General features: G+C 42.6%; 1 protein-coding gene across 2 annotated transcripts in view; it reads right to left on the bottom strand.

Moving 5' to 3' along the window:
- Positions 1-11,624, bottom strand: part of MED13 (mediator complex subunit 13) — a 114,799-nt gene extending 103,175 nt beyond the window's left edge. The window contains exons 1-2 of one of the 2 annotated variants that reach the window (XM_063296326.1): positions 11,302-11,624; positions 9,157-9,391 (exon numbers count right to left, since the gene is read on the bottom strand). In XM_063296326.1, coding sequence (XP_063152396.1) covers positions 9,157-9,391; positions 11,302-11,367 — 301 coding nt within the window. In that variant the 5' untranslated portion in view covers positions 11,368-11,624. The remainder of the gene's footprint in view (positions 1-9,156; positions 9,392-11,301) is intronic. The other variant, XM_063296318.1, reaches the window with a different exon arrangement.
- Between the last annotated feature and the right edge of the window lie 928 nt (positions 11,625-12,552).

The raw sequence follows: 12,552 nt of genomic DNA, 5'->3' as shown, positions 1-12,552 counted from the left end.
ATGAAACATGATTTTCATATAATCTTCAATATAAGAGAAGCTCGTTTATTTAGGAAAAAGCAGGAGATTTAAACTATTTTAGAGAAAAACAGATCTCAAGAGAATAAGGGAGCCTCAATCAAAGAGGTTTCTCATCTCCTGACTTCCAACTCCTCCACGGAAGCCTTTTGAAGTTTTTTAGAACCAACAAAGACTTGTATTGTGCCGGTAGCCTCTTTAATATGATGTATGGCTAAATTTGCATCAGCTAGCTTATTCGTATTTGCATGACATCTGTACAAGGAGAAATATTTTTTCCCAATTTCTCATCCAGCAGTCTCTTTCTCAGCCTAATCAATCCCAAAGAGTAACTGAGGATATGATTAGGCTGAGAAAGAGACTGCTGGATAAGATTTTGCAACTTATTTTCAAAGTACTGCAGCCAGAGAAATGTGTGCATGTTGCAAGGTTTTTTTTAATTTACTTATGCTTTTATATTCCAATCTGCTCAGAGCCCCTCTTTGGGGGGAGTTGGGTGGTAGCACAAATTTGAGAAATCAATGAATTTCACATTTCAATTTCTTACACACACACACAGCAACATTCAAAACCTACCACATAAAGCAATTTCGTACTACAATGGACTGCAAAGCACTTGCTACTCTTATCAATGAATTCCAGCTTCTTTCCTGCCCCAGGCAGACTTATTCTTTGCATTCTTTGGTTAGCCATATTATTTGCTTGCCTATTCAACCCACCACCAAAACAAAACCAAAGAGTGCCAGAACTATTTTCAAAATCTAGTCTTTCAAATATCGTGTGCCAACAGATACAAATCTATTCTACTCGCATAATTTGATCATTGGCACAAAATACACACAGCCCTCTTTATAAGCTGAGAAAATGTGGGGAAGGGAGGCAGTGTGTGTGTGTGTGTGTGACACAACTGCAACTGCTGTTATACCTATCAGCACACACTGTTGCTTTCCTAATGAGCTGTAAGCAGTGTAGATGTCCTACTTTAATCCCTGTAGGGGAGATATTACAATAATTGAGCTTCCACTACCACCAGAGACATGTGTCACTGTTGCAAGGAAGCCGTGAGATAAAAATAATGCCACGGCCCAGAGCCAGCTGCAGAACTGAAGAGGTAATCTTCATATTACGTCTGGTAGAGGTGTCTGTATAAGGAGACACACCAGGATTCTTTACCCAGCATTCTGACCTTGGGGGAAAAAAATCCTTTCAAAACAAAAAAGCAAAGCGGGGGAAAGGTTCTACTGAGCAAAAAGAAATAATAAGTGGTTATGCCAGACTTGATGCTGGCAGCAAATTCAGCCAGCTGGCACCATAATCCAAGCTCTCTCTCCCAAGAAAAGGCAAGGTCCAGGTATTCTATTCTAGTGACTCTATTCTGCTTGCTTTTGAAAAGAGAAGCCCTTGCCGAGAGAACCAAATAAGTGATGAGAAGCCCCCTGAAGGAGTCTGCATTCCAGACCTTTCAGCAGAGGATTCCAAATGAAAATGCTTCTAGATCCAAAACTCCACCTTTAATCCAAATGTTTTCAAACTAAGTCCCACTGAACAGTGTACAATTTTGAAAGCCCTCTCAATAATACCGAGCAAAGCTCCATGAAAGGCAACTCATCCACTTCCACCGATCCACTTTTGCATGGCACTGTTATTCATGTATTCGTCAAATTTGTCACCACCCACCTCCTCCCACGTGCACATTCCACAACGTTCTCTTAGCTTTCATAAGAAGTTGAAGCCCAGTGGCAGCCACGGTCTCTTGCAACTGAGCATGCACCTAGAATCAGGCAGTCCAAACCCCGGGAATCTACTATAAACCATTCTGAGAGGTGGCCATCCAATCCTCATTTAAAAATTTCAAACAAAATGGAACGCCTCGCTGTTTTAAGCAGACTAACAGGTCGGCTGATCTTACCACCAAGAAATTCCTCCTATTAGTCAGTCTAAACCAATTTTCATTCTTTCTTTCATTCCAACTTGTTGGTCTGTGTTCTGCTTTCATGTTAAACCGTTAACAGGTCTGTCCCTTAACATGACAGCCTTTTTAGTTATTTGACCATTATATCTCCCCTCAATCTTCCTTTTTTGCAGACAAAAGATGCCCAGATCCTTTAATAATTCCTCACAGGGTTGGTTTCCCGAACCCTTATTCTGGTAGCCCTCTCCTGAATACTCTCCAGCTTTTCCATGTCTCCTTTAAAAGGTAATGCTCAGTACTTCAAGTGTGGTCTGACAGTACAGAATACAATGGAACTATTACCTCCCATGATCTGCACACAATTCTGTTACTAATGCAGCCCAAAGTTTGTGGTGGCTTTTTGGTGGCTGCATCACACTCTTCAGCTAGAGACACCAGACCACAATACCATCTTGCCCACACGTATGGATCTTATCCACAGGGATCTGATGAGATTTTGTCAAATGCTTTACTCAGGTCCAAATACAATACTTCCACTGCATTCCCTTGGTCTACCAAACTATAACTGTTTACAAACAGAGGTATCCTGTGAAAAAGCAGCCAACATGCAAACAGTACCCTGAACACAGAAAGCTGTCAAATCGCTGCTTTGAATCAATTTCTAAAATGATTCAGGCAATACAGACTTGTGCAAGGGGCCACTGCTGAAGTTCTAATGCATCCAAATACCTGCAGTGACAGCAACGGTTTCATGCTCCAAAGCAAAGCCAGAATGCAAGAAAATTTCAAGCTTTGAAAACATATAATTATTCCTTTTCAGAACTTTGCTACTGCTCTTCCATAATCTTCTAAGAACGTTCATTTGAAATAGATTATGTCATTCATTATGCGAAGCCCAACACTACAGTATACTGCCCCCAGTTATTTTTAGCACAGTGCTTCAGTAATTCTAGAAGCTACTTTAAAAAGAGGGTGAAAATGCATGCGACCATAGCAAAGCAAAACAAATCATGCTTAAAGCTTTTAAACCCAATGCTAGTCAATTAAGTTATCAAAACTTTCAGCATAATGCACATTAAAGAGGAGAGTGTAGAAATAGTGACTAAGTCAGGAAAATCTAGGAGAAAATTTCACAAATTTAGGTGCGCATCACATAAATCAAAGCATTTCGCTTGCTAAAATAACTGGTTTAAAATGCAAAAGCTTTCACACCACTAAGGTGATGAAAGAAAAGTATTAACAAACACATAAGCTTCTGGTTTGTCGTATGTGGAAAACGGAGGAAACAGGCTAACTGTACAAGGCAATATTAGGCTATTGCTGAAATACAATTACTATTATAGATTTAGCTGGATGGGAGCTTCTCACAGCTTGAGTAACTCCAGCCCGCGTTTTCCCTCAAGCTTAGCAACTGGGAGCTGTAGGGCTTGCTAGGAAGAGTCTCAGCCTGAGTCCTTTCTCAGAGAATTCCTCCAAGAAAAGTTGAAACCAGGTCCTTATCTCACAGACATACAGTACTTCATCTGCCTTCCTGGAAAGCACTGTTGCATAACCACTTCTGAATGTGTTAATAACCAAGGAAACTGTGAAGTAGCCTATTAAGGGTAATACTGCAGACAGCCAGCAGCAGTTTTTAATGGAACAAAATAATGGATAGGAGGTTAGGTCTTCCTACCTATCAAGGAGGCTGGAAGATTTTAGAAGGATATTGGGAAATTAATACAAAATGGTGAGCTGCTATTCCTTGCAAAGGAATGCAGAATGCACATGCATCTGAAGTCACATTTGCAAGTCAATGTTGATCCTACAATAAATAAATAAAATATCCATCAATATCTTCTGGACAGCTAGTATCTTGGCTAAAAAAGTGTTAGAATAGAACCATGAGCTCCTCAGCTGCTGAATGTTATGACTTGAATTCAAAGGGCTGTTCATCATCTACATCTATACATGCACTGCACGTATAAGTTTTCTCAGCTGCATCCACTTCACTCTTTGGCGACCCTCTGGAAAGTATTGATAAGGAACAGAAAGATGGTGTCAGAAAGAAAAATGCACCTCTAGAGCCACAGGTTTAATGCTACCCTTGCACATCAGTGAAGGGACACAGCCTAACAGGCAGAATTGTCTGTTTTGCATGCAGACAATTCCAACTTCAATTTGACTTTTCCACTTAGAACAATTGGTTAAGCAACTGACCGGGGGGGGGGTGTGTATAGCAGCTACGGTGCTGGGCTAGAAACCAAGTTATGTGCATCCTAGTCCTCCCTTAGGCATTAAAGCCAACTGGGTGACTTTGGGCCAGTCACTCTCTCTCAGCCCAAACCACCGCACAGGGTTGTTGTTGTGGGGAGGAAAAAAAGGAAGGAAGGAACATTAGGTATGTATACTGCCTTGAGCCGACCAAAAATAAAAGGCAGGATAAAAATTAAAATAATAAATAAATGCCTGAAAACTTAGCTGACAGCAGCAAACTAGAGAGACAAATGTAAAGCCTTCATAAGATACACAGACAAATTTGCCTAGATATTGGGTTAGCAATTAACCAATGACAGGTGGTTCCATTCCAAATTTGTTCACAGTTTTGCCTGAATCCGAGACTTTGGTTTGTTTTCTGGTAAATGAGAATTTAGGCTAATTTTGTCTTGTCATTTAATGGAAAGGTACCCACAGATAAAATTGGTCCTTCTGACAAGCGAAAGGCTGCATTAATAGATCATTAATTAAAGTTGCATTTCTATGCAATCTTACACAGGACACGAGTGCATAATTGTGGTAACAATCTAATACTTTAGCTCCCTTCCCATTCTGCTAAACCAAGAATTTTCAGTAAAATAAACACTTGTGTATCTCTGCAAATCAAAAGATAGCCCAGTAATCCTTTCACTTTCTGAACATTTTATTTCTAGCAAATAACACAAGGGTGAGCAAAGCTTAAACAGATACTCCTACACATCTGTTGGCCTTTGCTCTGAAACTGCCAAGGACAAAAATAGGTTTATGTGCTAAGTTACAGCTCAGCTTTACAGAAGATAGCCCATGCACATTAGGACTGAACTAGCTCTGACAACAAAACAAGGAAGCCACAGATTTACCACTATAATGCGCTCTCTCCTACTACTCAATTCTAAGACTACAGGCTATACCCATCTCCTTTTCTTATCAAAATACTTAACATATCTGTTATTTAATTACAGCATTACAAAGGGAGATTTTTTTTACAAACAAATGGAATTCCAATTAGCTTATGCTCACAATTCAACCAGCACCATGGCAAAAACTTTCCAATTTCTTTATTACACGCTGTACACCAGAACTACCATAGAGCTTCTTAGATACTAGCAACTGAGCTATAAAACTGAATACTCCCTTTTCAAATCTTGCTTCTATTACAACTTATTAGGAACCCACAGACAAGCAATTTAAGGGAATACTGCTCAACTGTGATAAAGTACATGCTTCACCTGTATAAAGTCCCTGATCCTGGCCCTCCAGCTAAAACATTTAGATGGGAAACAACAGGAAAGAGCTCGGGTTGGGTCTTAAATAATCAATGAAGGGTCAGATGGACAAAGTATCCAACATTAGGCTTGGTTATATCACCTTGGCGAGATGAGAAGTCTGTGCTACACTTAAAAGGTGGGTGGGGAGGAGGAGGAGGAGGAGGAGGATTTTGATCGGTTGATCATCTCATTGGATTTCAGTAGATAAAACCTAAAGCGCATTCTTAAACACTCATCTGATACCTACAGTTGTACTATTTGTTAGATCCCTGTAAATCCTTGAAGCAGCAATAAATATTTAAGAAGTATCTTAGAATCAGAAGGAAACTGTTTTTTACAACATAAAGGAATATTTTCTCTTCTCTGCTATATGACCTGTCTGTTGTGCTAGACATACATGTCTGAACTGATCTTTTATTTGTATCATTTCATATCTTTATAGATTTTATACATATTGCTCAATTTATACTGCCTTGCTCCTCATCTAAGTTATTCAAGGCAGCTAACAAAAATGAAAATACAAATAAAACCATAAAAATATATACATACTGAAGAAATGCATTCTCTTCTGCTCTTCCAAAGGCAGAGAGAATGAAGGCTAAGCTTAATTGCAGAGAGAGTGAATTCCATAGCCTGGGAGCAGAAGGCCATCTCCTACACTCCAGAAAAATGAACTTCTGACAGCAGCGGCTTCCTAATGGCTGGACAGGTTTAAGACAATTCCTCAGATAACAATGCAGCTTTGTGGTAAAAGGCTTAGTTATGGATGTTCTGGCATCCCTATTATTGCTGCTAGGATCACAACCATGCATTCAATATTCTTAGCAATGTACTCATTAGCTTTGAGCTCTTGAATGCATAAAGCTTTTCCTCTCTCCTAAGTCATAGCAAATAAAGGGGGATCACAGAGGAGTCCAGAGACTGTGCTATTTAATTGCTCCAGCAAGTCCTGAGCCAGAGAGAAGACTCAGCAAAATTGTCATGATATAAAAATGGGGATGGTTTGGGTAGCTGTGTGTGCTATGCACAAGTGTGCCCTTCAGATGTTTTAGACCATTGCTACTTTGCCACTGGTCAAACAATATAAAGGGACAGAAGCTTAAATCCCCCCCCCAAAAAAACCTTAGAAAGCACCATATTGCTTCCTCCTGACCTATATTATACCGTGCACTATGTTACAACAAGGTTTCTACATTAACTGACTATATATTTATTATGTTATTAAGCCATCTAATAACTGAAATTTTTCAGGGATATTTAAATTAAATGCATAAAAGAAGAAAAATAGCTGAAACAAAATAGGTCAAATTAAAAGTTGCCAGCAGGACACAGCAAAGCCAGAAGTAAAAACAGCAGCGCGGCAAGGTTATACAAAGCACACACACAATTCTACTTCCAAAAACACCTGTAACTAAAAACACCACAATACAGGCATCCGGTGAGTCTTGCTAGAGAGCTATCCATGTTGCCGCAAATGATAACCCAAGATCTACAGAGTTAACTGGATTTTACCTATAACAATAATTAAAATCAAACGCTTTAATTGATCAAGCATACTGTCATTACAATAGTCTTATCAAGGAGGACACAATTCTTAATCCTGTATTACAATATTTTATACCACTCTTCCACTCCAGAATTCTCTAACTTGAGAGAGAAGCTTGTTTTAACACCAAATAACGATAGTCTTAGTATTCTTGGATCTTCTATATATATTATCTGCACTGATCTTTCTTAAATTCTACAAGCTTTGGGACAGGCAAGTACGACTCTGGATGCAAATCCAATTGAAAGGGAATACTTGTTTTAGACAATCCTCTAAGATGATGGGAAATGCCAATGTTTGCTTTCCATTTTCATTCCCATTCCTTACTCCTATTGGGTCTATTAGTCTGAGACCCTGTAGAAAACAACTCTTAGCTTTTACATATGTGCAGCAGTTAGAATATGTAAATGTTTAAATTACAATAATATAGCACATAGAAGATGCTAACTTTTCAAGGATTAAATATGACATTTAAAGGCTGATGAGCATCTTTATGTAAAGCATACTGCTGCCAAGAACAAGCTGATGCACCATTTTGCTAGGATAGAGGAGGAAAAAATAGCTCAAACCTTGGAAATAAGTGCTTGGAGGTGATCCTTCCAAAATTAGAGGGAAATGTCCAAATGTTCTGAAGACCACTGATTCCCAGCTTTACAGCTGAACTACACTGATTTATTTTTAGATTAAACCAACAAGTCACTCTCCAAGTAACGTAAAACTCTGTTTCTAGAACACAACAAATTAACTTGTTCTGTGCTATTTATAACCTCTCCTTTCCCCAAACTTTTGCCACTATTTTATCAAACCTTGTTTTAACTTTTCAACTGTACTCTTTCTATTCCTTTGATGTTTGGTTCAATAGAGGGATGTGAACACAATGAACATGCTGATACACAGTTTGTTTTAGAACATTAACTTAAAGATTTAATACTTTATTTCTTGTGTACTTGCAGCTAGAGTACTTTCATGAACAGCACTTAAGAGTTACTGACTATCAACACAGGATACACCAGCCAAAGGCAGACAAGTCAATTCTGCTAAGCCCATTTTGAAAGCTCCCACAAAACCTGCTTCTACAACTTTTTCCTCCAACTGTCTTTGCTTGGACTTTTTGTAAAAAAGAAAAATTGCCTATCATTTAGTTCCATACAGATAACCCATATTACTACTTAAAAATATGACCCCCTTACCCTAAACAGGTATATAATTCTTGCTAGGGTCTGGGGGAAAAAACTGTTGACGGCAAAAAGGGGATTCATCAGCAGTATGTGCAAGTGCATAAACAACTGTGAAATGCTGCACGTTATTCACTCCTACCAATTACCAGTATAATTATATTAACAGCATAAATTGGAGTGCACCACGTCAGACTACTTGTTCATGTAGCCAATTCTATCAGGCAGAGAAGGGTGCCATCATCTGCTACTTGATCCTTGTAGTTAAAGATGTCAAGAACTCAATCTAAGAGCTTGTTTATGCTAAGTATGTAGTCCACTGAGGAGGAGGGATAGGCATCTCCAACCATCCATTCAAGATGGGTGGTTTGATCAGCCGAAACAGATCCTATCCATTTCTCTAATCCATTTTCTTTTTAAACACAGCTCTTCTACTGACCCTAACAACTTCCATTTGAGAGAGAAAAAAAAAGGGGGGGGGGAGAAAGAACACAATTCTCCTGTGGATGTAGCATAACTGACAAATCTACCTGAATCTTACACTTGCCTCACTTCCAGACCTCTAAATTCAACACATTTTCCAAACACATACAAGACTAGACACATTTCAGATGCGGAAATAAAGCCATCCCGTAAGTTCTCTTGAAACTTTTTTCCCAGAGAAGCGTACGTGGCCTTTGCCACCCTGCTGATTTTCACACAGCACTAAGGCTGTGGCCATTGTAACGACCTGAAAGTTCACACAGAACTAGCGGTGTATGTGGCCCTTCGTAGACCGACAGTAGTATCCACTACAAGGAGTTTAGAAAATAAAAATTTATCAGTTTGAGCAGAAAGGAGCAGTATGAGCGAACACAATCACATGCACTTCATCCTCTCTTTCTTTTTAAAGCCAAGCCTATCAAGCCAGTAAACCAGCAACAAATTCAAGAAGAAAATGTTAAGTTCGAAGCACGGCACCATCACAGAAGGGGTCCAAGGGCTTAGCTATCCTTGCCTTACCTGCTAAGTCATGATGAATTAGGTCTGCAAAATTGGGGTCATCACCCCACCAAAATATCCATAATTCTCTGCGCCCAGGCCTCTGGTCTCGTCGCCACACACTCAGGACATCGGCCTTCAGGCAACGACTGTAGCTGCTTAGGATGGGATCTTCTTCCGTCACAGGGAAAAGAATTGGAGCAGATGTTGGGCCCTGCCATACATATCGTTTCCATTTAATCCCAGTTAAATCAGCCTGAAAGAAAAAATTAACAGTTGTTAAGAGCAGAAAGGGCTGGAGGTTCTTTTTAGGTTTCAGACTTTATCAAATCCACAGTTCTCTAGTGATTCAAACAAGTTTTTTTTCCTCTCATCCTAGAGAATAAACACATAAAAGACACTTTAGAAATTACAAAATAATCATTTTGCAGGTGACAAATGTTTGAAGCCACAGCAGCTACACTGAGTCCATCTGCGCTCCATAAAATCAGTGGCAGTGTTGTTATTCAAATACAGTTAAAATTCCATTCTAGGATGTAAAAACCAAAATAATGGTTTCAATAATGCCAGGGCACATTCCAGATGTTTGGGACTTTAATTCCCATGTCACCCAGTCAGCAAGGCTAAGGGTAAAGTTTTGAGAGAGCTGAGTCAAAACACCTAAAAGCTTACTCTGAATAGCTGTCATTTGGGTGTATCTACTGATTATCTCAATATAAAGAACCTGTGCCTTGAGAGAGTCTGCATTTGTCAGAAATGCAAACACACCTCAGCAATAAGCCCCTCATTAGCAGAGTTATTTAGTACTTGAGACATAATTAAATGCAGCCAGACCATCTTTAAACACACAAATTCCAATAAAAGCATTAATTGCTACTATTTCTACCAGAGAGGAACACAGAGAAAAAGCTGGCAAAATAAGCTAAGAGAATTTTGAAACAGTTTTACCGTACTCCAAAAGAACGTGTACAAAAACCTCCTTGCTCCCTATTCCAGTAGTGCAATACCCCCATCCCGCTTCCTCACAAACGGGGTCCACAAATTATCAGGGGAAGGAACAGAAACTGCCTGGGCTCCACTTCAACTATCCATCATGCCCTATTCAATATGTAACTCCCCTTTCCCAACAGAAGCCGATGATACAGGTTTTTCTGCTTCTTTAATTCCAACAAGGGCAATCCCGCTAGCGGGATCAAGCAACAGAATTTGCAACAGTCGGTGCCTTTGGAGCAGGGGGGAGAGAAGCCAACGGGACAGTGGTAATTCTAAGCACGGGCCAGCTTAACCAGCAATCTGTATCCCTGCAGATGTATTCCAGCTTCTTGAATTCCTTGCGCCAGCTACGTGCATACACAGCCCTTCACCAACTTCCACCAACCAGCCAAAGCAGCTACCAATCAGCATTTAAATAAAACTTGAGAAAGAGGTCAGTAAAAACCCTGGCTAGGAAACTCGACTGGATTCCACAGAAGGAAGGAGAAAAACAATGTTGTAAGAGAGCATGGGGCGGTTTGCCTCCATCCATTTTTTTTTTAAAAGGAAATCTGGAGCCTACAAATAACAATTTGGCCCCTCCCCCAGAGGCACTTTGTCTCCAATCTGAGTAGGGTGCTACTATTAGGGGAGTGGGGTGAAGGGGGGGAAGAAGTAAAGTTAGCTTGAGAGATTTAAAAACGGGGGGGGGGGAGAGACATGCCTTGGGCTAGCCATAATGAGCAGGAGCTGGGATAAGATAAACACAAGAAATCATGTTACTAGTGCTACCACCTACAACAAAAAAGGGAGGCTGGGGAGAGAAAACGAAAGTTTAGAAAAATCACGAAGGTGATAAAACAAAGGAGTGGAAGAGAAAAACACGGGGAGAGGAAGCCCAGCGCCGAAGAGGCTTGGGAGCGAATAGCCTTGCGAGAAGGAAGGAAAACGGGGGGAGGGAGACGGAGAATTGGGCGACTCCTGGCCAAGGCCTACTCCAGAGGACTCCTCCGAGCAGAAGCAATGCTAAAAATGGCTGCTTTGCTTCCATTCCTCTCCCCCCCCACCTTCCTTTCCTCCCCGATGCTGGCGATCTCCTCTCTCTCGCCCCCCCCTCCCCCTCGCACGGCTGTCTCTAGCGATCTGCCCTTCAATGCCTCTCCCGCCACCCCCACGAACAAAGTGGCCACTTACCAGACAGAAAAGGTTGGAATGGCAATCCTCCAGGCTGGCCCCGTTCGGCACGAAGCAGGAACTCATCCTCACAGCCACAACCCGCACGCCATTATCCCACAGCCTCCGACAAGAAAGAAAAGACAGAGGAGACGGAGCGAGAGCGCGACACACACCACGCCAGACCGAGGAGGAGGAGGAGGAGGAGGGGGGCACAATCAAAGGGAGGGATTGGGGGGCGGGGGGGAGAAGAACGGGCCTAGTCCTTCTCCAAAACGCGCGCACACACGCACTGCGGGGAGAGAAAGGGAAGGGGTTGCGGGGCTGCCCGGAGCGCGAAGCCAACCGAGGAAGAGGCGAACGCCGGGGAAAGATGGGAGGGAGGCTTTTTTCCCAAAAGCGAGCGAGCCAGGGGGACAAATTTCAACGCCTCCCGGCCAGCAGAAGGGGCAAAGGGGGGGAAAAAAATCCGCGGAGCGAGGGAGGGGGCAGGCGAAGACGGGGGCGCGGGATCCAAAAGGGCTGGCAAAAGCCGAGAGATTTACGAGCGCCAGCCAGCGAGCGAGCGGGGGGAAGGAGGGCGGGCGCGAAGTAGTAATCCAGGAACCGAGCCCGCTCCCCCGGCGCCTCGCTTTCCTCCCGTCACCCGGGATTTACAGGAAAGAAGCGGCCACAGGCGAAAAGAGGGGAAGGAGCGGCGGGGCGGGGAGGCGGCGAGCCGAGGCAGGGCCGAAGCTCCCCGCGGTTCCCCTCGCAGCTGCCGCGGGCCTCCCGGCCGCTCGCCCGAAAGGCGGACCGGGCGCTCGGGAGCCAGGAGGACGACGACGACGACGACGAGAGGAAACTTCCACTTCGCGGGAGGAGTTTGCCCGCCGTGACTTCTTCCCGGCCCCGAGTCCCTTCTCCTCCCTAAGGGAAGAAAGGCAGAGTTCGCCTCCTTTGGCAGTTCTCGAAGCCGAGGCGCGTTTTCTCAACCGCTTTCGGGAGCCGCCTCGAAAATCTTCCAGCTTCCCATGGAAGCAAAATCCAGGGCCGGGCGGTCGGTTGTCCAGGCCGGGCGAACGATTCTTCCGCGGTTTGGATTTTGTCAAGAAGCGTGCGGTGGAGTCGGGAAAGAAAAAGTCAGTTTCCAGGAAGCTGGTGATTCCCCTCTCAAATTAAGGGGCCGAGACGCTTTTCAGAAAAAGGGGGGGCGGAGAAAAAACAGGGACTCCGAGCCCCGATTCTCTTGCAATCTTTTAGCCAAAAAAAAAAAAAAAGCCCTTCTCGTCC

This window comes from Candoia aspera, chromosome 1 (assembly GCF_035149785.1).
Source record: "Candoia aspera isolate rCanAsp1 chromosome 1, rCanAsp1.hap2, whole genome shotgun sequence".
Taxonomy (NCBI): domain Eukaryota; kingdom Metazoa; phylum Chordata; class Lepidosauria; order Squamata; family Boidae; genus Candoia; species Candoia aspera.
This window is presented reverse-complemented; position numbering and strand designations above follow the sequence as displayed.